Source organism: Amblyomma americanum, chromosome 9, assembly GCF_052857255.1.
Source record: "Amblyomma americanum isolate KBUSLIRL-KWMA chromosome 9, ASM5285725v1, whole genome shotgun sequence".
In the NCBI taxonomy this organism is placed as follows: domain Eukaryota; kingdom Metazoa; phylum Arthropoda; class Arachnida; order Ixodida; family Ixodidae; genus Amblyomma; species Amblyomma americanum.
Genome location: NC_135505.1, coordinates 125,067,746 through 125,095,645, shown reverse-complemented (window position 1 = coordinate 125,095,645; position 27,900 = coordinate 125,067,746). Strand labels below are relative to the sequence as shown.

The 27,900-nt window shown below is 42.7% G+C and overlaps 1 protein-coding gene across 1 annotated transcript; it reads left to right on the top strand.

Annotated features, from left to right (window-relative positions):
• Positions 1 to 5,085: 5,085 nt before the first annotated feature.
• Positions 5,086 to 17,590, top strand: LOC144105461 (male-specific histamine-binding salivary protein-like). Its single transcript, XM_077638584.1, has 5 exons — positions 5,086 to 5,272; positions 10,210 to 10,382; positions 13,432 to 13,511; positions 14,324 to 14,410; positions 17,377 to 17,590. The coding sequence occupies exons 1-5, from the start codon at positions 5,135 to 5,137 to the stop codon at positions 17,532 to 17,534; spliced, it is 636 nt and encodes a 211-aa protein (XP_077494710.1). The 5' UTR covers positions 5,086 to 5,134; the 3' UTR covers positions 17,535 to 17,590.
• The last annotated feature ends 10,310 nt before the right edge of the window (positions 17,591 to 27,900 follow it).

Sequence of the window (27,900 nt, the reverse complement as noted above, 5' to 3'; positions counted from 1 at the left end):
GGTTTACGCGGACAGCTCATTCGTTAGAACTGAAGTGTCTTTTTGACGAATTAATGTCGTATTTGTGAAAGCACGCATTCAATACATTTACAACATGCAAAGGTCATTTCCAGGAACGCGATTTCGAACACTAGATTGTTCTACGGCAGCTAAAAGTGTGCTTCAAACATGTTTTAAAGGACGGCTCGTTTGTTAAAATTGAAGTGTACTTGAGACGAATTAATTTCAAATCTGCGAAAGTACACTTTTAATGCATTGACAAGATGCTTAAACCGCATAAATATTTTTTCACAAGTTTGAAATGCGCTGGAAACATGCTCTAAGTGACGTATACGACGAATTAATTAATTTCATATTTACGAAAGTGAACTTTTAATACAATGACAAGATGCTAAAACCGCGTGCATATTTTTTCGCGTGTTTGAAACGTGCTCGAAACACGCTTTAAGTGGGGTATACTTGGAATGAATTAATTTCCTATTTACGAAAATGCACTTTTAATGCATTGACAAGATGCTTAAACCGAATACATATTTTTGTTTGAAACGTGCTCAAAGCGTTTTTAAGTGACGTATACTTCAGAGGAATTAATTTTGTATTTACGCAAATACACTTTTAATGCATTAACAAGATGCTGAAACCGCATTCATGTTTCTTCACTTGCTTGTAACGGGCTCGAAACATGGTTTAAGTGACGTATACTTGGAATGAAATATTCCATATTTTCGAAAGTAAACTTTTAATATATTGACAAGATGCTAAAACTGTGTTCATAATTTTTCACGTATTTGAAACGCGCTTGAAACAAGTTTTAAGCGACGGATTTTTGGAAAATTTTAAGAATATATTTCGAATACCAAGAAAAAAATTTCAGGAACCTATTTCAGGCATATTTTTAGTGGTTTCATGAATACAAAAAAAGTTTAAGATATATTATAAATATCCCGAAGTATATTCAAAACTTATTGGTTTTTGCTAAGGGAATCTAGAGAACTGGATTATTATACAAATATTTTACGATATATTTTACTTTAGGCCCATCATTCGTACTCCTCGCAAAAAAATTATTTTTTAACCAGTTCAGGCATCTCGTTTTATGAACACGCCTTTCAATGTACCCGCTATTCTTTTGCAAGTGCGGAAATTAGCATACTGTTTAAACTTACACAATTATCAAGGTGTATTCAATCTAATTGCCTACTGCAAGCGTAGGACAGCAGAGCTTAAAAGAGACTGGTTCGCACTGAGGTGGCGGGTGTAGCGGGGACGACACGAATCGTTTCTTCTTACATTGCAAATAATATGGAAAACTTAATTCGCTCTCATATATTTTATATGTAAAAAGTGATCAGTAGTTTAACTTGGTCTTAATAACGAATTATGGTGTGCAAGCCCTGTTAAGCTTGTTTTGTGTGATTTTTCTTAAGTTTATACAATTTATGATAGTTTAGACTGCCTTATATTGGTTGATATATTATATGATGTAAGTTTGCACGATATTACATTATTTTAGACTTGCACTGCAGTAAAACTGGTCATTATCTATACTCATAGATTCTTGAGAGTGTTGATACAACTCCTGGCGAGTGGCGCAGCGGTTAAGTGATGTGCCGCTGTCATGCAAGGAAAGGTGCTGCCATTGGTAGGGCCTTTGAAACCTCTTTTGGTCTTTTCGATGAACCTCACGCGAAAAATCACTGATTGTACTGCCACGGTGCATAGTTTGCTTACGGTCTGGTTTTCAGGTTTAGATGATGTCTCAAGGTCACGTGACCTTGGTGACCCATCTGCGACCCAGGCAGTGGGCACCCAATTCTTCCAGATCGTGGCGGGACCAGGCGGAAAAATTACGGAACGGCTTTTCAGCGGAATGGAAGCCGTAGTGCTGGCGCACTAAACACACCTAACGGTACAAAAAAGAGAAGAGCGGCTCTCTAAGATGGTCGTCAGTTTCTTATGGGTTTTCACGCTGAGAACCCAACACTTCGTAACGATCGCCTGCCCGGTGCGCTAGGTCCTCCTTAAAAGCAAAATGGCGGCGCCGCGGTGCTGTCACCACCCTGACCAGCGGCACGGGGAGGCACGGCCTTACGTGAAAGTAAGGGCCTTAGCCGCCTTGCGGCTGCATCGCAAACTCTCTCACGAGCGTCTGCGCCTCAGTGCACTTCCTTTATCCTGTTCATTGTAATTCAACTTTACAGCTGCTTACTTGCGATAATCGCAAGCCTCATGCAGCTGCTGCGGCTGGTGTCACGTGATACACCCCTCCGCCGTGCCTTGCAATCCTCCTCCCCACCTCATTTAATCACCACGCCAGCTTCTAACCCGCCTGCGACCGACGCGGCGGCGTTTCGATGCAGGCGACACGCTAAGGCGCTCTTGTCCTGTGCGATGGCAATGCACGTTGAAGATCCTGATGTGTGTAAAAATTATTCCGGAGACCTCCTCTACGACCCCTCTTTCTTCCTTTCTTCTTTTACTCCCTCCTTCATTCCTTCCCTTACGGCGCGGTTCGGGTGCACACCGAGATATGTGAGACAGTTACTGCGTGATTACGATTCCTCAAGAACAATTTTTTAAAGCGAAAGCTTTGCTGGCCGCGAACTTGAGATTTTGCCGTGGCGGTACTCCGAGGAGGCACATGACGTCACAATGCGCACCTCGCTGCGGATATTTCTCTCTCTCGCTCCATAGTCACTACTGCGCATGCGCCACAAGTAGCACCGAGCCACAGGTGTTCCGCCGCTGCGCCTTTCTTCAGAATCCAACTTTCAATTTTCAGTTTTCTTTTTATTCTTTCCCTCTCTCCTCTATCCCTTCTTTTACGGCGCGGTTCGGGTGTCCATCGAGATATGTGAGACGGATACTGTGCCATTTCTTTTCCTCAAAAACCAAACAAAACAAGTGAGCCGATGGTGTTCATAGAGCTCATTGGCGTTGACAACTTTGCAAAGGCCGTTCATGGCAATGCACGTTGAAGATCCCCATGTGCGTAGAAATTATTCCGGAGACCTACTATACGGCACCTCTTCTTTCCTTTCTTCTTTCACTCCCTTCTTCATTCCTTCCCTTACGGCGCGGTTCGGGTGCACACCGAAATATGTGAGACAGTTACTGCGTGATTTCGATTCCTCAAGAACAATTTTTTAAAGTGAAAGCTTTACTGCCCACGAACTTGAGATTTCGCCGTGGCGGTACTCCGAGGAGGCACATGACGTCACAATGCGCACCTCGCTGCGGATATTTCTCTCTCTCGCTCCATAGTCACTACTGCGCATGCGCCACAAGTAGCACCGAGCCACAGGTGTTCCGCCGCTGCGCCTTTCTTCAGAATCCAACTTTCAATTTTCAGTTTTCTTTTTCTTCTTTCCCTCTCTCCTCTATCCCTTCTTTTACGGCGCGGTTCGGGTGTCCATCGAGATATGTGAGACGGATACTGTGCCATTTCTTTTCCTCAAAAACCAAACAAAACAAGTGAGCCGATGGTGTTCATAGAGTTCATTGGCGTTGACAACTTTGCAAAGGCCGTTCATGGCAATGCACGTTGAAGATCCCCATGTGCGTAGAAATTATTCCGGAGACCTACTATACGGCACCTCTTCTTTCCTTTCTTCTTTCACTCCCTTCTTCATTCCTTCCCTTACGGCGCGGTTCGGGTGAACACCGGGTTCGGGTGCACACCGGGGTATGTGAGACAGTTACTGCGTCATTTCCTCTCCTCAAAAACAATTTTTTTTACCCCACCTCCACGACAAGCGAGCCGCCGGAGAACTGGAGTCCCAGAGGGCTCTGGTAAAGTGGGCGCGAGACGGCGTGTCGTCGTGCGGCGTACCTGACTAAAGACACCGACCATGTTGCAGGGTCTTCTGACGCCAGAACTCTCTTTTTGAACATCAGAAAATGTTTTTCACCGCCACCTCCACCGAAAATCCGCCGTACCGCTTTCCCTCTTCCTTCTGTCGCTCCCGCCTTCCTCCCTTCCTCTACGTTCAAATTAAGCGTCTTTCCGTTCCCCACTGTTCTCTTCTCGTTCCTAAGCTACGGGCGAGAGCAACAACTTGTCGATGACCATGGAGGAAGGTACACTTAATATAGTGGCATCTACAGCCCGAACATAGGAAGCAGCCAAGCCTTCACAATGCCCTCGACACTAGGACGCACAGGAAGCATGACCGGTGAACAAGGGTTAATTTGAATTTCAAGTTGCTTAGTAGGTCACCGTCATGAGCAAAAGCATGATATACCAGCTGAACTAAACAAGCCGGAAAAAACATCGTTTACTGACAATGCTCAGTCTTTCTATGCACAACAAAACACGCCACACCACGCGTGCGCGTGTGCGCATACATTTCAGGTGTTGCACGGACTAGAACAGAAGTACTTTTATGAAGAGCTGGTTTAATCAATACAAGTGCTTGTACGCGGCGAATATCATGGGTACTATCTCGTATAGCCACTTGGATACAGTCTGTTTTTTTGTTTATTGGAGTTTAACGTTAAGGAATTGATACTCTCTTTTTTCTTAGATTCCTACACAATTAAAAAAAACCGCGCTAACATCACGGGGTACTTTCGCAAACCTTGTAGCTCATCAACATGAAGAACGAAGACAGATGGCCGGACAAAGCGCTGATTTTCATCAAATTCATATGTAAAACTCGCAGCTATTCTTACATGCTGCATTGAGTAAAAAAGTTAAAATTAAATTCAGGATTACTTAGCGAGCTATAGAAATTAAACTGATAGGTTTGACGTTAAGAGAGAGCAAGAGAGCATAATCCGCCACTCAAAAAGTTAAATTGATATCTAGGTAAAAATTAGGAATAAGAAGTTTTAGGTCAAAAACAGCGATTAATTTCGACTATTCGGCAAGCAAAAGCAACGCTGCCCTTCAATTTTCAGCAGCAATGTATTTACGAAGCAGCATTAGCTACTTGTTTAAGTCGTAAGGATTTTTAGTACATCTTTTCGTGACCAGTATAATTTTTTCATGTTTTCTGACATTTCGCTTTCCTGGTCCAGCATTGCTACATAAATATTCTGTTAGAGTGAAATTGATTGATTGCAGAACGTGCTGGTCTTTGGCATAAGAACGTCATGGACGCGTAAAAATTGCTCTTCTTTGAAATAGACGATGAAGAAGCAAATGGGAATGATCTTCTTACTCACATTTGTTCTCTTGGAAAGTCTGCTTTGCCGCGCCTCTACGGAGGATTCGCCTCCAATATGGGCTAACGAAACACGGCTTGGCAAGTATCAGGACCCTTGGAAGGTAAACGACTACTTTTTACGTTATACGGGTGGGATGTAGTTGAGGTTAATAGGTAGAATTTAGTTTGTATACTACCGTCACTAAGGACACATGTAGGCACTCTTCGAGTAAGCAAAAGTGTATTATAGAGACTAAGGAGTAGATGGTAGTCCGAACCTAGAAATACATTGCATTCGGAAAAAAATTCACAAATCCCAAGACGGTGCAAACTAGAAAGTTGGAACACTGATATGGCGCCTTACAGCATTTTTTTACACTAATGAAGTATTGCCGGAATCTTTGTACTGTTTGTTTATTCATTCTTCAAAAGCTGTCGGCACGTGGACTTATCGCTTTGTTTGTGATGCAAGACGCGACCAGATTTATCATGATTAATCGCATCCAGGCGAAGCCGATTCTAATTTCTTCTAGAATGTTGTGGTAGCTTTCAACACCGTGTCTCGAAAGTTTTATCAGCTTTCAACTGAGCGTGGCCGAGAGCGGCGGGCATTCGTTTGACGACCAACGAGCACGCTCGTTGCTTTCGCCGCCACCGAGTCATTCATTTCATTGTGGGCGCGCATGTCTGCCCAATGAACAGTTTCTTTTAGAACTTTTCGCTGTCTTTCTCACTGCGTGGCCCGCCATCACCACTACGTGACAGTAATGTGTGGCTATAAACTTGTGTTATCATCCTTACATTATATCGGCAATACAGGAATTCAGCAATAATTAAGGCTAACAGGAATAGTGAGGAAAGGTACCCATTCATAAAGTAAGCGCGCCCGCAAGCTGCACTACTTCAAATGAACACGCTCTCCTTTAAAGGAGTCGCTCGAGACAATATCATTCCATCTTTCTATCGTTACTGTCCAACACGCTTAAATCAGAAAGAACCATTTCATCAACAATTCTAAATTTTTCTTTAAAACTTCCTGTAAAGAAGGCGGGAAGAATGGGCATGAGAGTTCAAGAATGTGCCTACCTTTTAGAAACACTGTTAAAAGAGTCTCAAAGAGCATGGCCTCTGCGCATTAACATATGCCATTTATACCGTCGAGGTTTGTCGTCACGAGAAATGTGCTGCGACGCAACAATCAGAAACTCCCCATACACGCCGCCAGCTATCCCTCTAAGGTAAAGTAAGAAAGTCTATGTTTCTAGCTAACACCTAAGTTCTGATGGAAAAGCCTTGAGCAAGCTTCTCACGACTCGTGGCATTTTAGTATTTGCAGTGGTATTAGTATCTGAATTAGATGCAATAGCAGTGGAAGTGCCAGCAATTCAGTTTAGAATAAGTGTTATATATAGCAGCGAAACCAGAAACAGTAGTGCTAGCACGAACAGTAGTTGGGTGTAGAATTAAAGTAAGTATAGTACATCTATTGCAGCAGTAAACAATATTACGACACCTCCACTGTAACAGGTGGCCACATTACGGCTTTTCAGAAAACAGCATTTTCACGGCTATTAAGAGATTGTGGTCTCCTTGGTTTGTGAATTTGGTATCTTGGCTCCGGACGACAAATAAAGCTATGCTTTTTTTGCTCCGTTTTGAATCACGTTTCCCAAAGCAGGATTCACGCAGCTAGATACCGCGATTCGGGTCGGGTTGCGACATTTGAGGTAGCCGCTTAATCGCTGTAGGTGTGTAACCGAAAAACAACATGTTGCAACCTTTGCGTAATCTAGCTGTGGTCACTGTGCCTGAAATCAATTGCAGATTTCATGGCCTCAGCTGGGGTGTAACTGCAGGCGAAGGCAGCGAGCGGGAGATCCCAATCGCGCTTTATGGCTGCTGTTCTGGAGCTTCTTGTGGCGTTGCTTGAAAATGACAGCCGCTTCACCTAGCTTGTAGTTTTTGATGGCTCACGAAGTAATTGAATAACTGCAGGAATGAACACACCTGACGCCAACACCCTGTGATATCCGTTTTAGAGTCCGCTTCAACGGTACGTATTCCTGCATGATTGGCCCTATGGTTTTTTTTTTTGAAATATCGATATACAACTGTACAGAAATGTTGCTTTCGCACTCTACTAATAGATTGTGACAGCGGCTACACGTACAGTTTGGTATCGTTTGGTTCGGCGATTCCGTTCACTACTTTGCGTCTGGGGGTAAACTTCGATTCCAGCAGCTTACACTATGAACATGGTGGCTGAGGAATGGGTGCACCTCATGAAAGTTTTGTATCTATCAAGTGCTTTATATCTTCTAGCACGTTACGTCATCACATAAAGAATCGGGCCGGAGGGCACGACGCTCTCAAAATATAAAGACGAAAAGGCTCCCGCTCACAGTCTTCTGGTACTTTGAAAGGGACCAAACCTTCAAGCCTTCGCTACTCTCTCTCCACATCTCATGCATTTGTTTTCATTCTTCTCCTTTCACTATTTGACCTCCTTTAACGCTGCGATATCGGGAAACGGGACATTTTACTGGTCGCTGTGAGGACAGCAAAAACATTAGACGGTTTCGTGGTGTCTTGGAATTAAACTTCCCAAAGCAACTTAGGCTATGAGGGACGCCGTAGTGAATAGCTCCGGAAATTTCGACCAACTGGGGTTCTTCGACGTGCACTGACATCGCACAGCACACGGGCCTCTAGAAATTCACCTCCATCGAAATGCGACCACCGCGGCCGGGATCGAAAACGCGTCTTTCGGGTCATCAGCTGAGCGCCATAACCACTGGGTCCCCGCGGCGGCCCACTACATATTTGAATAGACGTCTAGCAGGGAATGTAAGCTTCAAATACAGGAACCCTTCGATTATAGCACAAAGACACCCCGACGTTGGGAGATGGCAATATCGTTAGATGTTGTTCGAAGTGAAATACGGATTGCAAGCACAGGAACGCTGTCAAGGTGTACAGGGAGTCTTCGCAATTTGCATGTTTAATACGTTAAATGAAATCATGAATGGGACACATTCAGTTGTAGTGGTAATGTTCACCGCAGGTGATGATTAGTTACAGTTCTGCCCATGCAATGCAAGCGCCTGTATTCAATGGCAGTAGATGCAGACTGTAGATTAGATGTGACTACTGGGTTTGACAGTAGTGATATTTATTTATTCCTTTTATTTTACTTTATTAATATTTATTTTATATGCAGCGCAGCTTTGAAGAAAACAGTTTGTTTTAATAATCCAAGCTTGACGTATGTGATGTAGTTCTGAGATGTTAATTTTACAATACTTCCGATTTTCTGTGGCGTTTTTGAGGTGATGTCTTTGCCGCAATAATGGGATTCTCGGTCCACTAGTACATGCCAAATGTTTTAGAGAAACCCGTCGCTACTCTTTAAAAATACAGTTCTTGAGGTAAACAGAAGTTTATGTGGCATAGTAATACCTTGTTGGCGGGCGTTATCATAAAGGGAAATAATGTGAACTAGTAAACTAAATTGTGATAGTTGACTTTTATATTATTAGCGATAGGCGCACACTTTCATTTAGAGATTTGTAGCCGACTTTTAGTGATGGCTGTATCAGCTCTTAGCATTTCAAAAACGCGATTACCCTCGCCGCTGTAGCTCAGCTAGTCTGGGCCACTTCTCATGCCATTAGAAAACCGCGCGCTTGCGGTAGGGCGCAAAGCGTCGTAAATCAAATCGCGACAGTCCATGACGAGCGAGCCACGCGCCAATTAAGGCCCTGCCCGCCCTGCGGTTCTTCCAGGTCTACGAAACTTCGCTGCTCCAGCTCGGGCGGGACAGAGAATGTCACATTCTACGTGCGACATGGAGTGTCGCGGTTTGATTTACATCGCTTTGTTTTCGGTTTTTGGTTTTATGGGGGTTTAACGTCCCAAATCGACTCAGACTATGAAGGACGCTGTTGTGAAGGGCTTCAGAAATTTCGACCACCTAGGGTTGTTTAAATTGCAGTGACATTGTACAGTACACAGGCCTCTAGAATTTCGCCATCATCGAAATTCGACCGCCGCGGCCGGGATCGAACACGCGTGTTTCGGGCCAGCAGCCGTGCGCCATAACCACTCGGCCACCGCGGCAGCTTTACATCGCTTTGTGCCGTCTCGCAAGCGTGCAGGACTGTGTTACAACGGCTGCTTTTTAAGTTATATCCTACAATAGTTAGCATGATGCGGCTGTTTTTAACATAGGCCAACACTGGTATTGCAATGCTGCAGAAAGCCTTGTTTTACCTCATATCTTATTTTTGAAAAAGAGTGTCGGGAATCCCTGAAACACCTGGTATGTATCGCAGCAAATAAACTCCGGGACAAATCTAACAATCACTGTACCAGACTACAGTCACGGCAATACAGAAACAGTACCGTAGCTCCATTCACAGAATGTAAAATGACCTCATGAAGAGTGTGGGTTGATACAACTATTTTTGTCCGCAGCAAAGGGCAAAATTTGTCGCCAGTCCAGTAGATTCTTCTGCTCTGTATAACGTGGCCAGGAAAGCAACGCAGTTACTATCTGCCGCGTGATCAAAACAAAGCGGTACCCGCTAAACAAAACCGGTCGCAAACCCTGCTGTCGTACATACGTTTCTGCCTTATTCACTACCTTGTGGACTGACGTGGAAGTGATGCTTAGCAAAAACAGAAATAGTACTCTGGTTAATGCGGTCATCATTATCAAGTCGTAAGGACGAAGCGCAACGGACATACTGCCCCCAAAGGCAATCGAAAAGCCACACATGTCCGAGACAAAAGCAGACAGGGTATGCCCTGTTACTGGAATCTCGATCGAAGTATTTTCGATAGCCCGTGCCTGTGATATGCCAGATATTTGATTTCTTCGTAGCCCCTACAGGAAGAAGGCCAATACAGACGTCTAGAGCTGTTCTCGTCGACTGCCTGCAAACGAGAAGGAAAGACTGACAGTTTCGAAAGGCCACGACTATTGTTAGAACTTTGTTGGCAGTAACACAAAAGCGTCTGATCTGTACCTTAATCAGGCATTCGTCTTGCATTTCAGATTTTAAACCATAGTAGTAGTGAAGTTTATTACCTTGTGAACTCAACGTTCAGCAGTGCAGACTACTTATGGGGCAGCAACTTCACATGTGTGAGTGTTCGTTTCTCAAACAGAAGTGGCGAATGGAGGAAGTCGGAATTCATGTACAGAAACGCGTCCAGTGGAAACGAAACGTAAGTGTCAGGATCGTCTTCACGACAATGATATTAAGGCGATCCTTAGAGAATTATCTGCGTGCGTTACCATTTTTGTTGCTGATGATTTCATTGTAGCTCTGCCTTAAGAGTATTACGCGATTACGTTAATGGGTTAATACGCATATATGCCATTCTCAACTTTATATGCGTAGATTCTGGGATTGGTAATCCTCATACCAATCCTGGCGCAGTGGCGCAGCGATGCACCACTGTCCTGGAAGGTTGTTGTTTCAGTCACAACCGCCCACGGTTGTAGGTTTTAAGAACGCAAGAGCCGACAAGTTTTTTCAACACATGGTGTTGAAACAAACCTCTAAGTGCTCCTTAAATATTCAGGTCCCATCTGCGTGAATTCACGTGCGGTAGTATGTGAACGAGATGTTACGTAGCGTAGTTAAGTATGTATACAGAAAAGCAGTATTCAAGAAAAGGCAATTTGACCTTACTGGAGCGAGAAGAGCCTAGCTCGACAGGAAAATTATTGCAATTTTGCGGTATGCAATAGGTGCGGCCAAAGGTCAACTTTCTAAGCTTTCTAATGCTCCGCCGAAGTACATTGGGAATGCTACACTCGGAAAGTGACCGCTGTGATAGTCACTAAAGTTTTCGTTTGGTTTATGGGGGTTTAACGTCCGGAAGCAACTCAGGCTATAAGGGCTGCTGCAGTGAAGGACTCCGAAAATTTCGATCACCTGAGTTTCTATAACGTGCACTGATATCGCACAGTACATGGGCCTCAAGGTCCCTAAAGGCTGATGTGCGAATTCAAAGAATGCAGCCTTTGCGGTGGGTACTACCAGTGTCATCTGCTGTAGCAAAAAGTTACAAATTTTACAACAAGCATTGTGATTGCCTTAATTAGCGAGGATGCGTTGTCGGAATTGTCATAAAAAGGATGAAAAAGGGTGAGGAGTGAAACATTCGTTCGCAGGAAAGTAAAAGCAGAAAAATTTTAGTAACGTGCCAAATCAGGCGAGTTTGTAGAGCATTTATCTGGTGCTCGAATGCGCTGAGTGGTGACAAGGACGAAGCGAGAGAGCAACTGGACGTGGCGCTTTTTAATTCAACATTTCAATTTAACGCTTCACATGTGCGACGTCCAGAGGTTTTTCTCGTTCCGGCCTTCTCATCTATCTGCGCAATCGAGCAAAATAGCGGAATAACTGCCTCACTTATCGATGGATATCTTATTCGCAACGTGAAGGTATGAACGAAGAAGGAAGACAGGACGGAATAGAGTGCCGTAGAGTTGGGCTCCGCAATATTTCCGACCACGTGGAGATTCCTCACTTGCGCTTACGTCGCATAGCACGCGGCCGCTTATTGCGTCTAAGAGCTAGACGAGGATGACAGTTGCACAGTGAGAGAGAGGGCTTCTGCACCCCTGCATGTAAGCATGCCACGCGCGTACCTGATCGTCTACTCGAAGGCGAAGAGATTCAGTGTTTAGACTCACAGTTACACGCTCGCTGCTGGAAGGCGATACATTGAAAGGGCGCATGCGCAACCGTGCATGTAGCCTAGCTGTGTAAATTCTCCTGATGGACGCGCCTATTCCTTCAGACGAGCTTGAGGTACCGCACTGATTTACCGGGGATCTCCGAGAAGTGTTTGCAGTTTTAAGACTTCTGCAGTGTGCAGAGCCAGTATTAACTGTCGCTGACATTAGCAATACGAAGCGGAAGCCCGCTTGCTGCAGGACTGATTTCGATGCGCCACCGTTTCTTTAATTAATAACCAAGAGTTTGCTGTTGTTTTTGACAAGAACCGCAGAAATTTTATATCTGCTCTGCTGAGCCGGAGTTGCCTACGCCAATTTCGGAGCAGCTGCCGCATTTCACAATCATCAACAACGTAATCATCATCAGTCTTACAACATCAACTGCAGAAATAAGGCCTCTGCCATATCTCTCTAGTTAACCTTGGGCCGCATTTAAGTCGAGTCAAAGTAAAAGCAATTTCTTTCAATAAAATTTCGGTCAGTTATAAAGTACCCCATGAGTTCCTTATTTAACGGACACCGTATGAAACGGCACTCTCGGCCGTCTCTCAGGTTTTCCCATTAACGTAAAAACACTAATGAAAATGCATATGTTTACCGGGAACAAAACATCTCAGTTATTGTCGCACTCGAGGGGGGGGGGGGGGGAGAATAATCTCTTGCCTAGCTGGATCTGAAACGACTTCAAAAAAGGGAATAAGAATCGTTTCCTCTGGTCCGCGCAGCCCGTGCTTCTGCTCCGTGCAAGCTTCATCGTCATTCTGTAGGACGCGCCATCACCTAACACTGGAAAACGCGCCCAACCGCCTTTCGAAAGCTGCGCATATGCAGAAGATAGGAACCCGCAAAAATTCCGCCAGTACAGAAAAGGAAGATCGAGCTCGTAACCTTTCCCGCAAAAGAGCTTCCAGCTGGTTGGTGGTTAGTAATGCACACCATAGAAGACAACAGTATGTTCTCTCCGAACTGGTAACGCTTAGCACTTTATTCATAGCATAACTACAGGAACGGGTGTGTTGACTCAACGGAAGCCTGTTGATTGTTCTTAAGCGTAGTGGCTACAAATATGGTTATCAGGAAGAAGCCGCGGTAGCTGTCCAGCTAGGGATGTACACCTGGACCATGCCAGGAAGGAAGAGATTATGCAAGGGGAATAAAGGAAATTTGGAATATTTAAAACGTTTACGCCAGCAATACGCTAATTAAGCGATTTGATCAACCAACATAGAAGCTGGTAATTTTTTACGGCTTTTATGTTGTTACATTGCTGCCTTGTTTTATTTTTCCAATAAATGCTTTAACTCTGCTCATCTTTATAGGGACCTGAATGTTAGATTGCACCTTGGCAATGTTTTAAACTGTCCGCATCTGATACTCAAGTTAAGGTGCCTGAGCGATGGTGCCATGATTTTGTGGAAAAGTAGTGCGATATCGCGAATATCAAATGAAACATTATTTTTTCCCTGACTCCGTACAGTAACCTCACGTTTGCTTCCTGTTTCCTCGGCAACACACATTTTTCAGGCTTAAATTGGAGTTGAACACCACAGTTTCTACGACCTACAACTATACAAAACCGAATGCCATCCAGTACATGCTGCATAGTAAGTATAATCGGGTTATTTCCGCTTAACACTGAACTCATTTTGCTGCTGTTGAAATTGCGCTTGTTAAAACGAAGGCACTCTCAGTGCCTTGGATTTTCATCTTTGAAACTTCTGGAATACATTTAAGTTCAAGGTATACTAATGTGGGCCTGTACCAAAGAAGCCACGTCTTGCGAACGAGAGCATCAAATAGTTGTTTTCTTTCGTGAAAACCAACTTGGCCGTGAGCCGAGTGTGTTGCAGGGCGTCATCACCAACACAGCAATATCGCAACAGAGCAAGCTGGAATTTTTGTTGTAGATATGGGTCCCAGGCCGTCGGTATTTACAAGACACCAAAGCAAGCTAGCCGCGATTGTTCTCTTAAGTGAGCGTTCTATGGCGTAAGCACTAATGCTGCGGCATTGTAACAGAGCACGTCGTTCATTCTGCCTAAGTGCGCTTTTAAGCCCATCGCCACTAACACTGCGATGAACAAGATGCTCAAAGATATTCTTTGCGCGTCGCGTGCATCTCTGTGTGCTGTTTCAATGCGTTTAGTGTAACATGTGACGCACTTTACATTCTTACTTTTAAAGCACCTTGTACAGCTATTTTAAAATTTCATTGAGAGTCAGCGCTCGTCACGTCCCCTCTTGTTCGTCGTAGTTAGTGTTGATTTATAAGAATTCATCTGTACCAACTATCCCAAGTGAGCGTTGTGAGAATCAGGATGGGAATAGTTGGCGAATGAGAGAAGCATGCTATCTCATTTCCTCCGCATCGGTCGATTTGCTCGTCTGTAAATATTTTTTTATTTTGTTCCTCCAGACTGCTCTCTGCTGAACGACACAGTGATATTCACCGATGGAAATGCTTGCAACCTCTTGAGTATTCCATACCAAAATAATGGTAAAGGTAAGTGAACAAGTGCGCACATAACACTTGGATTCTGAGTGAGTCGTAATGAAAATTCACCACATGATCTTACTTTTCCCCTAAAGCTACCGCTAGGACCATTACCTGAATAAGACGGGAGCAGACTAGGACTCGTTATGACATACGACGGAAGCCAACAGTTAATGGGTCGTGTTTATCAATGGGACAATAATAACGCGATTAGTTTATGAGATAATTGATTAGAAATCAGAAAAAAAACAACCACATGCAACTGATGGTATCCGGTGAGCATGGTTGCTTTTGTGAGCTAGCGCTTTAGTGGCGATTATCCGGATTTAGCCTTGTGTTCTCGTCTGCTTGATTGTCTGTTTATCGTTTCGTCTGAAGCCTGCTCATCGTGTCAGGTGGCAGCTCAATTAATCGTGAGAGGCTGCTTTGGAAAAGCAACTTGGATCGCAACCCAAGTTCCACCAACTGCAGCGCCTGTCAAAGAAGGGCAGTGACGCATCGCTTCACAGCTGCACCACTGCTCCGGGAGTAGTAAGAAGACTCCCAGGGATCTATGACTCTGGAGAATGACCAGTTCCGCATACATAGACATTAACTTATTATCGCAATCCGAACAACTGCCAGTCGTTAACACCAGATCTGAACGCCGGAACCAAAGTGAAAACCGAACTGCTAGCGGACCTAATTCTCATTTGCCCTAACTACGCAAAGCGCCTATAATATTTTCTTCTGCTTTCAAGTCAATTATATTTAAAAGTAATGATTTTATTATGCTGCCATTGATAAACACTACAAATTTAAAAAAAAATCCCCTATGCTGCTTAGTTTGGTACCTGTTTGCTTCCGTCATGAGCGGGAAGCGGGTGGGCAAGGGTGTTCAGCAGTGATTAAAAGAATGCAAAGGCAAAATATATACAGACTAAGAGGTCACTGAAAAAACTAATAACGGGTAAGGAATTAAAATATTCAACTAAAAACAAATTATGAGAAAAACACATCGCAATGCAGACTCAAGATGATGAATTAAGGGAGCTGGCTGATCGCATTGCTCAAGAGAATAATTGAGGAAAAAGCGCTGCTAAAATTGATTTTATTGGCTGAAATGGCGGGTTACTGGCTACCTAGTTGTGTCTGGATCAAATAGTTCCAGTGAAAACTTGGCTGGGGTAAAGATTTCATTCTTCATGGCACAAAAAGCAAACATTTTTAGAAGGCATTTATTAGCCGGGCAAATTATTTATCTTCATAGAGGTCAAAATGCGGTGGCATGATTGTGATGGAGCACGGAAAAGCCTTTACAAAGTGGTGAAACGGTAAAGTACAATTTTTGCAAGAGGAACTAAAATTGATGGAGCACTGGGGGATCAAGGTCGACATATGACTCCATGCTGATCTCAGATTTACAACGTGGCGTAATAAGATTTCTCCGGTTCTGGTTGGCTGCCAGGGTGGGAATTTTATAGCCTCGGTGAGGGTTTCATAGTGATCATGCATATTCAAGTTAAGCTTATATGTAAATTTCAAAGCGTAATTTTCTAATCGATGTAGAGGAGATATCAAGTTATCTACTGATGATGCCAAGTGAGCAGGACGCACAAGCAGTTTCGCGATGTGATCTTCCAAAGTTAGATGGCTTGTCATATCGATTCCGAGCTACCGGCATAAAGTACATTCAAACACAGCTAGGGAGCTCACAGAGCAGGCGAAAAATAAATAGTAGACTGCCACGAAATTTCTGTACGTTCTGAGATGAATGTAAATCTTCGTACATGTACAAGGTAAAAATCAATCCCCCGAATGAAAACACAGTCATATTACCTGGGTATGATGTACGGCACCTTGGTTACTGCTACTGCCAACAATAGTATTTTTTGCTTCATGCAAAAAGCAGTTGTTCTGGTTTAGAAAATTTACTAGCAGGTCTCACCCTCAGTAAACTACACACAAACTCGCCCACTTATTTAACGATGGTTTTAAAGACAGCCTTTTTGATTATTACAGGTTTACATCCAAAAATAATCAGGAGTTTATTGCTGAAAACTCAAGAGGCTGTCAATTGAAGAGTGTACCAAAAACAAAGTAACCTTCATAGCTCGTGTGGGAATAGCTCAGGCTTCTAAAATCCATGCATAAAAATATACTTTTATATATGACCTGCTGAGTTCGCTGATCTGTAGATGGCCTTCAAAAAATGCAACATAGGAAGAACTTAGATGTATCAGTGAAAGTAGGAGGCAAGAAACGACGGCCACAAGACAACATTTTGAGAACGATGCAAAATAAAGACTTATAGTATATGCAATAATACGCTGTGTTCAGCTAAAACAGTGTTTACAATTAACCCCGAATCATTTCACGCAAGGGCATATATTTAGGAGCACACGTCCAGGAATCTTCTGGTTAAGAATATAATGATAAAGCAAGTTTGCAGTTGTAAATTCATAGGAAAATGCGTTGAGAAAGCGACACAAAGAAGGACCCATACACACGGCATGCGCAATAGAAGCACGTAAAGACGGGCCCGCTGTACCATAAATATACTGGAGTAGCAGGGCATTCCCTATTGCTACAGCGTTGCAAGTGAGTTGCAGGTTTACACGCCTAAATTGATGTTGGAAATATATTTATTTGAAGAGTGATTAAAAAGTCTAAAATTTAAGAGTAAATACTGACGGCTCCGTTTGCAGCAATTATGAGAGATAAAGCTTTCTGTAAGACATACGTCGAATAAACCTCGTTCAGGCCAATTACGGCTTAATGGGCGGATCCATTACTTTCTTTAATCATCCCATTAGGTTTTTAATACTTAAATCAAATAAAATAACCGATATAATATCGGCTTAAAAATTTGGAATTCATGAGGAGTTAGAGCGAGGAAAATAATATTTCATAGAGCCTGAACTTCCTACCAACCTCCCTTAGTCTCTCGTCAGTCAGAAGTGAATCATGTTTCGTATTTCGGCACTGTCTTGCAGGCTGCGAGCTTTGGGTGAAGGAAGACTACCTAAGAAACAAGTCTACACCTCTCTGCTGCTATTTCTTGTTCGATCTTCTGTGCGCCCAAGAAGGCAGCTACAGCCCTTATAACGATGAATGCCTGAACTCGAACAACAGCTTGGCCCAAATATCTTAGAAAAGAGAGGCAAGAAGAAAAAATAAAACGCAAAAAGTGCTTTTTATTTAATCAGATTTACTCATTGCGCTTATTTGTTCGATGAAAGTGCAGAAGTTTACTACCGTGAGTACGTGGTCTGAATCGAGGAGGTATAGTTTTAAACCAGCCAGAATAACTGGCTGCATTTGAACGCTTACTCTGCGTCGTTGCTCGCAAAAGTAATTATTTCTAAAATAAGTAGCTTTTCACTTTGACTGGCCCAATCATACCTGCATATTAAGGAAAACTGCGCAGAATAGCACAGGACGGGAGGGAGAAACACGCACACACATGCGAGCCCGAACTTGCTACTGTAGTTTCAGAAACGATACACCGCCTTAAGATGCAGAAAGGGCGCAAGCGTACAATATCCAGAGCATCACGCGTGGGAAAAAAGAGCACGCAAATAGGCACAGTAAATTTTTTTTACTGTGCATCGTTTCTGAAAATACAGTTGCAAGTTAGTGCTCGTGTGTGTGTGCGTGTTTCTCCCTCCCGTCTTGTGTTATTCTGCGCAAAGTTTTCCTGATTATGTCGCCACACCTACTGGCCCAACGTTCTAAACTATTAAGCTACATATCTACCTGCCTTTCTTTGTTGCTTTGCCACTTAAACGATGACTTTAAACAGGTCCTTGAGAACTATGTAATCCAATGCCTTTCGCTTGATTGTTCTACAGAACGCGATACGGAGGTGAAAGAAAGCTCCTTGTGCTGTGTCACCGAGGAGCACCGGGATACAAAATACGATATCATAGACTTGACATTATCTGTACCATGCACGATAATCGATAAATTGCTTACTATGTCACAAAATCTTTCAGTTAATGTGAGGATGTGTTCATGTTATTTTTTACGGCGAAAACCGTATAAGTAATGTGTAGTGAAAAGCGTCGTAACGAGAGGGGTGTTAGAAACGTTTAGGAATCAGTACAGTTCAAATATCAGTAGTACATGCGAAAGAGGCCCTCATACTGACTGAAATAATAATATTAATAATTGGTTTTTGGGGAAAGGAAATGGCGCAGTATCTGTCTGAAAGATAATTAAGGATTGTGCTAGTAAAAACAACTCGCTGCATTGCAAAGCTTCTTCGCGCCGCTCATTAAGCTACCATTGTGAGGCGCCTTGAAGACGTCTGTAGTTACCTCACAAGCAGCTGTGAATAATTCATCTCATGAAATTGGCTCTAGTGTTCCTGGTCTCCACTCCTTGGCGCACAGTTGCCATCTTTACAAAATACTTTAACGGGGTGAAGTGCCGTACTTGTTAGCACCACCTTTAATGACCAGAAGGTCGCTGCATGGCAATCGGAGTACGGAGGATAAAATGTAGGAAAAACGAAGCCTTGGTCTTTTTCGGCTTATTCTTGTGATCAACCTTCATTCATCACACTGAAAATGAGCGTAAGATGTTCATAATGTGAGAGTCTGGCGCTCCCTGTTAGATAAACTGACGAAGCGCTGTAAACACGACGAAATCAGTGGTGGATGACCAACATGGGAGTGTCAACCTGGAAGCAACGGATTTCGCTTAGGCGAGACAAAACTCAGCGATCAGCAGGAACGCACGGCGAATATTTGTTCTGCCTTAAGACAGGCGGTTTTTACTTGGCGCAGGAGTGTATATCACTGGAATAGAGAAATAGAGAAAAAAAAAACTTCGAGAATTGTGTTTAAGTCATACTTCTGTCTACTCTCATTGAAAAAAAATTCTTTTTACCGAATATTTTCTAATGTCTTGGGATAATTTGCGGAGCTTATTTTGTCCCTAGGTACGAGTGGAATCAAGAATTGATCTGATGCCTAACCGGCATCACATGAAAAAAAGTTTTGAAAAGACTGAGTGAAGCTGCCTTCTAAACATATGCACTACCAGGGACAATATTTTCCGCGAGACGAGTACTAGAAAAAACATTTATTGCAGCTCCACTTCACTACCCAGTCGCCTGATATTGTGGAGAGAGGAAGGAGCATTTAGGCCGTTAATGCCTTCATACAATATGAGACAACTGGGTAGCCAGGTAAAATTACAAAAAAAACGGTTGAAGGTTTGCCTACATCTTTAAATTGTAGATGTGCTGATATGATTCGGCGCTATTCGTCAGTGACTAACATAAAAAAATTGCAAGCTTGCTCGTACAACGTACTTGACCTCTTGCTACATTAGAGGGCTCCCAAAGTAAGCATCACGCTAAAATCATAGACTTTTTGCTCTTTGAAAGCCGATTGCTCACGGTCTTGAGTTAAAAAAAGAGAAACAGAGTGAAAACGTTCGGCGTGCACATTGAAAGAGGAAATAAAAAATAATGTTGTCATCCGTGTTGCCAACATTAAGTCCATTACTTGAAAAGTTGGAAATTGGTGATGATTCACTCTCGACGTTGCCGCTTGCAGCATTACCTACCGTCTAGCGCAGTGCGCATGATGGCCCACTAGAAAAAGACCCCGAGGGCTTCGAAACCGAGGCACTGAATATTATAGAATCTTTTTATTAGCACGTAAATACAGCCACTAAATTAAGGAGTGCTTGGGGGACAGACACAAAACAAAGACGCCAAATTTTTGCTCTGTTTTTTTATCTCCTGACATAATACAATTAGACAGCTTGTTAGCATGATGAACTAGAATAAACCATTCGACGAAACACTTAAGCGACTGTTGAGTTTCGATGTGATTTACTGGACTCACAGAGGAAATATAATGGGGGTTACTGCAGTCTGCAATTGCTAGCTTCTTATGGAAGGTTGGCTGCGAAGCTAGAGTTGCATTTCTAGACAGATAATTTACATATTTGAACAACTCAAGAGAGCGCGAGCCAGCATGTAAACAACCGAGAAGGCAGAAAACCTTTGCCAAATTTTACACTCATTGATGCATGAGACATCATATCAGCCAACAGGTAAACAAGCGCCCCTGTGTAAAGAACAGACATGTGTAGCGACGCCAGCCTTGTGTTATGCGGTTTTACAATATTTTTGCGGCTTTTATTGTTCACTTCATGACTGTTGCCTTCGATGTCTATCTTTGCAATCTTTATTTGTCCTGACGTTCTCCCTCTAATGCTTCTTGAACGTATGGCTGATGCTTACGGGAAGAAACATATTCCTTACACTGCCAATAAACCTTGTAGGCAGAGCGCATTAAGGAAATCAGTGTAGTATCTTAATCAGCCTATTTTGATAGATTTCTGGGTTCTGATTAAAGAATTAAGTTGGGCTAGTTGGTGCTCTCGATCCACAGACGCTAGAAGTCTAGCGTCTGTCCTGTGTGTTTCTGCTCTTTGTCCTTTGTATTTTAACGCTAGTAATATGTCGCAGTCTGTGGATTTCTGGATTCTAACGGCAAAGTAGCTCCTTTCACTCAAAGCGGACTTTAATAAGCTCGAAAAGGCAAAGAAAAAAAGAACACGCAAGACGGCAAGATGCACATAACCTAGTTTGTTCGTGATTGTATTCTTCTCATGTAGACTCCATTTGACATCACTATACTGTCACTTCATACATAGTGAAATTTACGCAGGGTGCGTTTCCCTGGGACGCAGCAGCACCGTTTGCCACCCGTGACGTCAACGCATGCCAATCTACATTTGTGCTTGATGCCTTGCAGTGACGTCATCAGTGACGCCAGTGCACGATACACAAAGTGCTAATAGCACAGAAATTAACAACTTCAGACAGTTTCAATCACATATCAAAAGGTAATCTACAAAACATATTTGCTTTTCTGGTTCATACATTCTTCGGTATGAAATTCGTGGGAACAATTATATATGTCGCGTCTGTCTTCGAGCGAACCAACAAACCGTTCGGTGGACATGTTAATTGTAACGACAAAGAAACATAACGGAAGTGCACCAGGAAGACCATATGAGTGCTTAACTTTTCCGTTCCGAAAAAAAAAATATATCACAGCGACAACTTGGTGCGCGGGCCGGTTATCAAAAATTTGCGAAAGCTAAAGTTTGGACCTTTATAAAAGAGCTTGTTTGCGCCTAGCCGTCTAGATATTTATTTTCGTGCTTTTGCAGCTTATGACGGAGCAAACTTACAAAAACTATCAAATCTGAGCACAAGCACAATTAGCCCATGCTTAATATCGTGCTTTCCGCAAGTTTTCTCGGTCGCAAAGTGCAGGAGCAAAGAAAAAGCGGCCGCCGGGCATGCCATCTAAAAATTTGGCCGGTGTACAGCCTAATGAGGTAATGGGTATGATTTTGGCTCCCAAGATGGTTCTCACAAAAAAAAACCCCACAGGCGCAACACATTAAAAAAACGTTGAATTACGGAGAGGTGTGTGTTCTCAAACTCGGAAACCTTTAATTTCGATATATGATGGTGTGTTCTCATTGCTGGTAATATAAATTCTCATTTTCGAGTGCCTGGTAGGACTGCTTCATGTTTAAAAATGCAGTCGATTGTGAGCTAGCACGACAAGTGCACTGCCACATTTTGAAAATCATGAGCCAAAAAGCTCCACTTTCGATTTCTTTCTCATTTCCAGAATTGCTTCAGAAAATGCCAAATCACATAGTTTAGAAATTCTAAGGACGATTACCATTCGCCCTAAAGCGAAATTTGTACGCACCTCTGTCGCTATCTCAGGTTTTCTAGGCTTATTGGTTTGATTTGATGGGTTGACAGAAGGTCTGTTGAAGGTATTAGTTAGACAGTGGTGTCACTTCAGGAAGACGCCGATGTGAAATGCACACAACTAGTGTATTGTCGTTAAAAACATTGCGTGATCGGTTACGGCGATAGCCTAGTGGTCTCGTGCAGTGGCCAGTGAAGCTCATCTGTTTTATTTTTGTATTTCTATACCTAGATAGTACCGAAAGTGACCCTGTTAGTGGAGTTGCTGCTGCAGCTACAGCAGAGGATTAAATAAATACTTTTTTCTCTTACAAGTACAAATGTGGGCCTGCAAAAGCTTTAGAAGGCTTGAGTGGCAACGCCCGGCAGCAGACAGCACGCATGGCAGATACTGACATGAAACACGGCAACAGAGGAACAATAAAAAAAGGAAAAGGAGGAAAAAAAGGAAGTACAAGTACTCAAATAAAGGGACAGTAAAATATGTGAATACACAACATCAAACAGAATACCGGAGTCAGAAACGTATTTTAGCTAGGCAGGCTTTCGCTTTCTTTCCGAAGTTAGCGGAGAATAGTTCTTGCAAGTGCAGCTTCTTCGGGCGACAATTTTTGAAACTTAAAAAATTGTAAGACGTTGTTATAGAAATACTGAAGGTAATGGTACATTATTCTGAAATAAAGCAAAATCTTTCTTTCAGAGTGTTTCCAGCGATCACGAAGAATAGTTAAGATTGCCTTAGAAAATCAATGGGGAACGCTTTTGATGGTAGCAAAACTTTGAACAGAAAAAATAAAAGAATGCCATCAGGTCATCTGCGGATATATTGGTAGTTGTAATGAAATCTTATAATATAGGAAAAAATAGCGTTCACAAAAGTTTCACAATCAAAAATGCTTTTTCCCACATTGCTGGGTATGAGGTTCTTTAGTGAATGGTTAGGAACAAAAGGAGATATGTTTTCTAAGATGCTCACATTATCTGGTACGTGCTATAGGTACTATCAAGCGATCGTGAGTTAGAAGATCTCGCACAAGAACCTATGGAGTGAAAAAATCGTTCGTCGAGGTGTATTTGAAAACTACTGTTTCAGAAAATAAGTGTGCAAAGTCAGGATATGTATAAGTTTAAAAGCACTACTATCTTCATTACTTAACCTACAATCCATGACCAATTTATGAGTGGATTTCAGTATGCTGTTTATCTTCTTGCTCCGAAAGGCAGAGCAGAAATATAAGCAACTTATACCGTAGCGTAATATACTGTAGGCTAAGGCGTACACTGTTTGCTTGCGTACGTAGATAGGGCAAAGGGGCCTTAACAGAGTGCAGTAAACCCGCAACTTTCCGGAGCTGAGAAGAGACTGCTGCTACTGCAGAAAGCCCGCAGCCAGAGCGATGGTCAAGCGCCGACGAAAGACAAATGGGTATTCCAAGACATGTCGGAATCGAAAAGTACTCCGTAATATTTGACTGTTTTCACAGGTATGAGTGGAGAACATTTGCATTTAGCACAATTTGGTCTCTGTCGAAGAACCGAAACATCATCTGTAATTTTCTTTAAATATTTGTGAAAAAATATCATTGTGTTTTTATTGTTATCATCGATTAATTTATTGCAGAAACATTCAATAACAAGCTCGCAGTTGGGTTGAATAAATGATAATGCGGTCTTATAGTCTCTGTGCCTAGCCACTAAGAGTGTAGGATCAGCGTGTTGTAAACCATGGCACAGTTTGCAGGTACAACTCATATCGTTTAAATATAGAATAAACATAATAGGTGTAAGTATAGATCCTTGAGGAACACCAGATTCTATCTGTTATAAACCACTTTTGAATTTACCGAGGACACCTAGCTGTGAACCATCTTGGTGAATGTAAGTTGGTGGTTCATCCTAGGAAAGAGTAGCGCAGCCCAAAAAACAGGGACAGAAGAGGAATGAACAAATAACCGGACTGGCGCTTACCTGTTGTTGTTTCAGCGCCATTCCTGTTGTTTGTGCCTTCCATTTCTGTCCTGTTTTTTGCGCTGCGCAACTTTTTCTTGAGCTGTGAACGATTGGAGAAATATTGAACAAGCAGCGAGAGAAAAATTCCTCTAAACACTTAATTGTGGAGTTTATCGGACAGTACATCATGATTACCAGAATCAAATGCCTTGGACATATCCAGAAATAACGCACAAGCAAATTAATTTTCTTTCAATGAACTGTTTAAAAGATCAGACAATAAAGCGTAGTCTGCGCACCACGACCCTTAATAAATTAGAACTGATTACCAGAGAACACGCCATGACCCTTCAAGAAAACCGATCATCACCATGGAACGATCTGTTTTTTTTTTCTTAAACAAGAATGCATGGTAAGAACGAAACACCAGGATCATTTTCAACTTAAATTTTTTGTCCGCGCTTATACAAAGGGACGACCAGCGTTTTCTTCAAGCCCTCTTATACTAATTATGCGGAAATTATGCCATTAATAATCGAGAACCAAACATGCTTTATGCGACCGAAATTTCTGATCAGAGTATAAAATGATATATCGTCACTCCCGGGAGACTCTCGCCCACAAGAGCCGGAAAGAATTCACTGTAGATCGTCCTCAGTGCAGCGTGGGAAAAATGCTGATTCAAGCACCGATTGCATGCTGTAAAGCGGTGGGCTACGCACGTTCGAATGCGTAGCCTGACCAGCACCCGAGTAAAAACGCACTGAATTCATCACCAAGTGTCGGAGATGACGCCACAAAGTTGCGGGAAATTGATTGTGCTGCGTTCCTAGGTGCACAGCAATGTAAGCAAATAACAAAATCCCAAGATCTTGCTGGATTCTTTTTGGCGCCACAAAACTTGCCTGGAAATATTTACGCTTTTCTGATCGAAGTAATGGATTTGCCCTGTTGCGGACAGATCTGTACAGTGCTCTCAATTGAGCGTTTCTTAGGCGAACGTCTACAACGAGCCCAAGCCATTTCCCTCTCTGCAATGGTCGCGACAAGGTTGTTAGTAATCAACACACAATGAACCTTTATTTGTGTTATTATTATAGTTTTTACTTGAATCTAACAAATGCGCGAATATTTAAGCAAGTGAAGCATAAAGAGGGCTTTCGGAAGTATGAGTTAGGAGCAGATTCTTGTCATAGTTTCCCATGACAAAGTCAAATCGATGTCAGTCAAGTTCAGTTGTGTCCAACTTTGTATTTATCGTTGCTTTATTCTAATTTGTGGGAAAACACGATAGCCAACGAACAAAAGGTAAGGCATTTCTTGTTGAATGATAAATGAACTGTTTCATGGTGTTCAAGGCGAACGTCCACGTGGTCAAGGCATGACAGTATTAATTTACGTCCAAAAAATTTCAACTCGCATGGGAAGGTTGATTGTAGCGTCAATACTGGAAATGGTAAGAGTGCTTAAGTATTCAACAACTAGCTGTTTTTTTTATTTTTTAGAAGATCGATATGGATGTCACCAATCATACAAGAACGACCAGGCGGAAATTCAACCTTGCTCAACTTTTCGCTGAAACAGAGAATTCTATGCTTCGGCGTACTATAGATGGCAATCAGAGTTACGTGAATGCATACAGCTAATGAGCCAGAAACGGTGAATACAATACAGTCGTCAAAACTCAACTGTCTTTCACAAAGCCGCTATGCCGCCACCTAGCCAAGAGTCACGAGTAAAGAAAAAGTTATATCCCGATATCGAAAGGTGCTGCTTAGGTTATGGGAAATGCTTATCTCGGTCAAAACGATGTTGTCAATAGAATTCTTTAATACGCTTACAACAACAAAAGTTTCATCCCAGTGCTTCTGCAAGCTTCTAATTTTCAAACGAAGAAGAGTAACACAACGTTCAGTAGTAGAAAGAAACGTGTATTGAAAACCTGAGAAATCCAGGAATAAAAGCAAACCACAAGACATGGGGAACGAACGAAGCAATCAGGATCACGTAAGTAAACTAATACAAGTTCGAAAAATGCCTGACTCGAAAGGATGGGTCCCCTTTATTCTTATGTAAGTAAACGAGGCCTTTCTTTACCACGCAAATTTGTAGACATTTGCCTTGACCGCAGTGCGCGAAGCCCGAAAAGTTCTCTGTTCTTTTTTGTATGGTTCTCGGCGAAAAACAACTTACAGTGTTCATTTTTTCGATCCAGGGATCGCAGCTTTTATTGGATAGGCATCCAGTCGACGCTGCTCCTGGTTTAAATGGCTAAATACAAAATAATGTATTGGATAACATATGCAACTTCATACGGTGTATGAACACCCTGCTTTTGACGTGGTGCGGGAGCGAGCACTTCAGTCCCTGGGCGGGCACCGACCTGGTACCTTGCAGGAATGGGTCGATCCACCATTACACATCGGATCATCGGACGCACTCCGGCTCTGGCGGGCTTTTCTCCTATACTTCAAGGAAGAAGAAGGGCCTGGCCGTTTCTTCGCAGAGCCGACCACAGGACCACCCCACTTCGAAGAAGAAGTGGAGACCGGCCCTCCTCCCCCTCCCCCACCTCCACCCCCATGAAGCCCCTCATTTCTGCCGCAAGGCTAGGCCTATTTTATGCAGAAATAGACGTTTAAAAAAACACATTTAGCAATATTGGTTCTTTATATGCTGCGCATATTTGTTCGATAGTAAAGGGCACATTGCCTTTTATATCGCCATCGTAATACTTTAATAATTAGCAATATTTATTCTTTTGTTATCTCATAAAATTGTTTTGGCTCAGGCAATATTAAGCTGGCTACTAATGCAGGTCCTAGGAGCAAATAAATATAGGCGAGGAACTAAGCACGTCTGTGCAAATTATTTGAACAATGCACCTAATTAATGTCCGCATATTGTACAACAACAGAACAGCACGCGAGCAAGCGTGGGCGCTTCAGAAATTTCTTGGCCTTAAGCTAATTTTGGGGTATGCCATAATTATTATGAGAAATTAATTTTGAGCTATTGGTAACGTTTTTTCCTGAAACAATATACGTGGTCCCTCGACATCTTTCTTTGTTATTTGCAAGCTTTACGCGAACTTGAATTAACTTTCCTCAGTTTTATTCTCTAACTTATCTCCTGGATTTTCAGGCTTGACCTACGTGTATAACACTTTAATATATTCTGATGTATATTTAGCACTACTAGCAAAACGATTGGCCTTGACTTCATCGGGAAGTTCACATATAAATTCTTTCTTCCAATCAAGTATTGCACATTCCGTGAAATCATTTTTGAGGAAAAAAGATATCGCAGCTGGCACATTTTTCAGAATGATTTCACTGCACCACTCCTGGACTATGCCCCCCTAAGGAGAGTCATGGCTTCTTCCGTGAAATTATAGGTGCCACGAAATATCGCATATTGTCCGACGTGAACAAAATACAGACCAATGGCCACAGTTTCGAAAAGAGGTAACTCCATGGTTGCTCAGTGGGTCTGGTGCATGGCTGCGCTCCTAAAAGACGCGGATTCGAACCCGTCCGGGGCAGATGCATTTTGATAGAGGCGAAATGTTAGGGGGTCATGTGCTTTGCAATGCCAACGCTCATTAACGAACTAATGCAGCCCAGGTAATCGGCACAATACCGGAAATGTATTGGCAAAAGCTGCTCCTACAAAGGACCACTGTAAAGTCATTCATTTCCAATATTGGGCCAATATCTGTGCTGCTTAGGAACCCCAGGTGGTCGAAATTATCTGCAGCCCTCCAATACGTCGCCTCTCATAGCATTAGTCACTTTGGCACGTT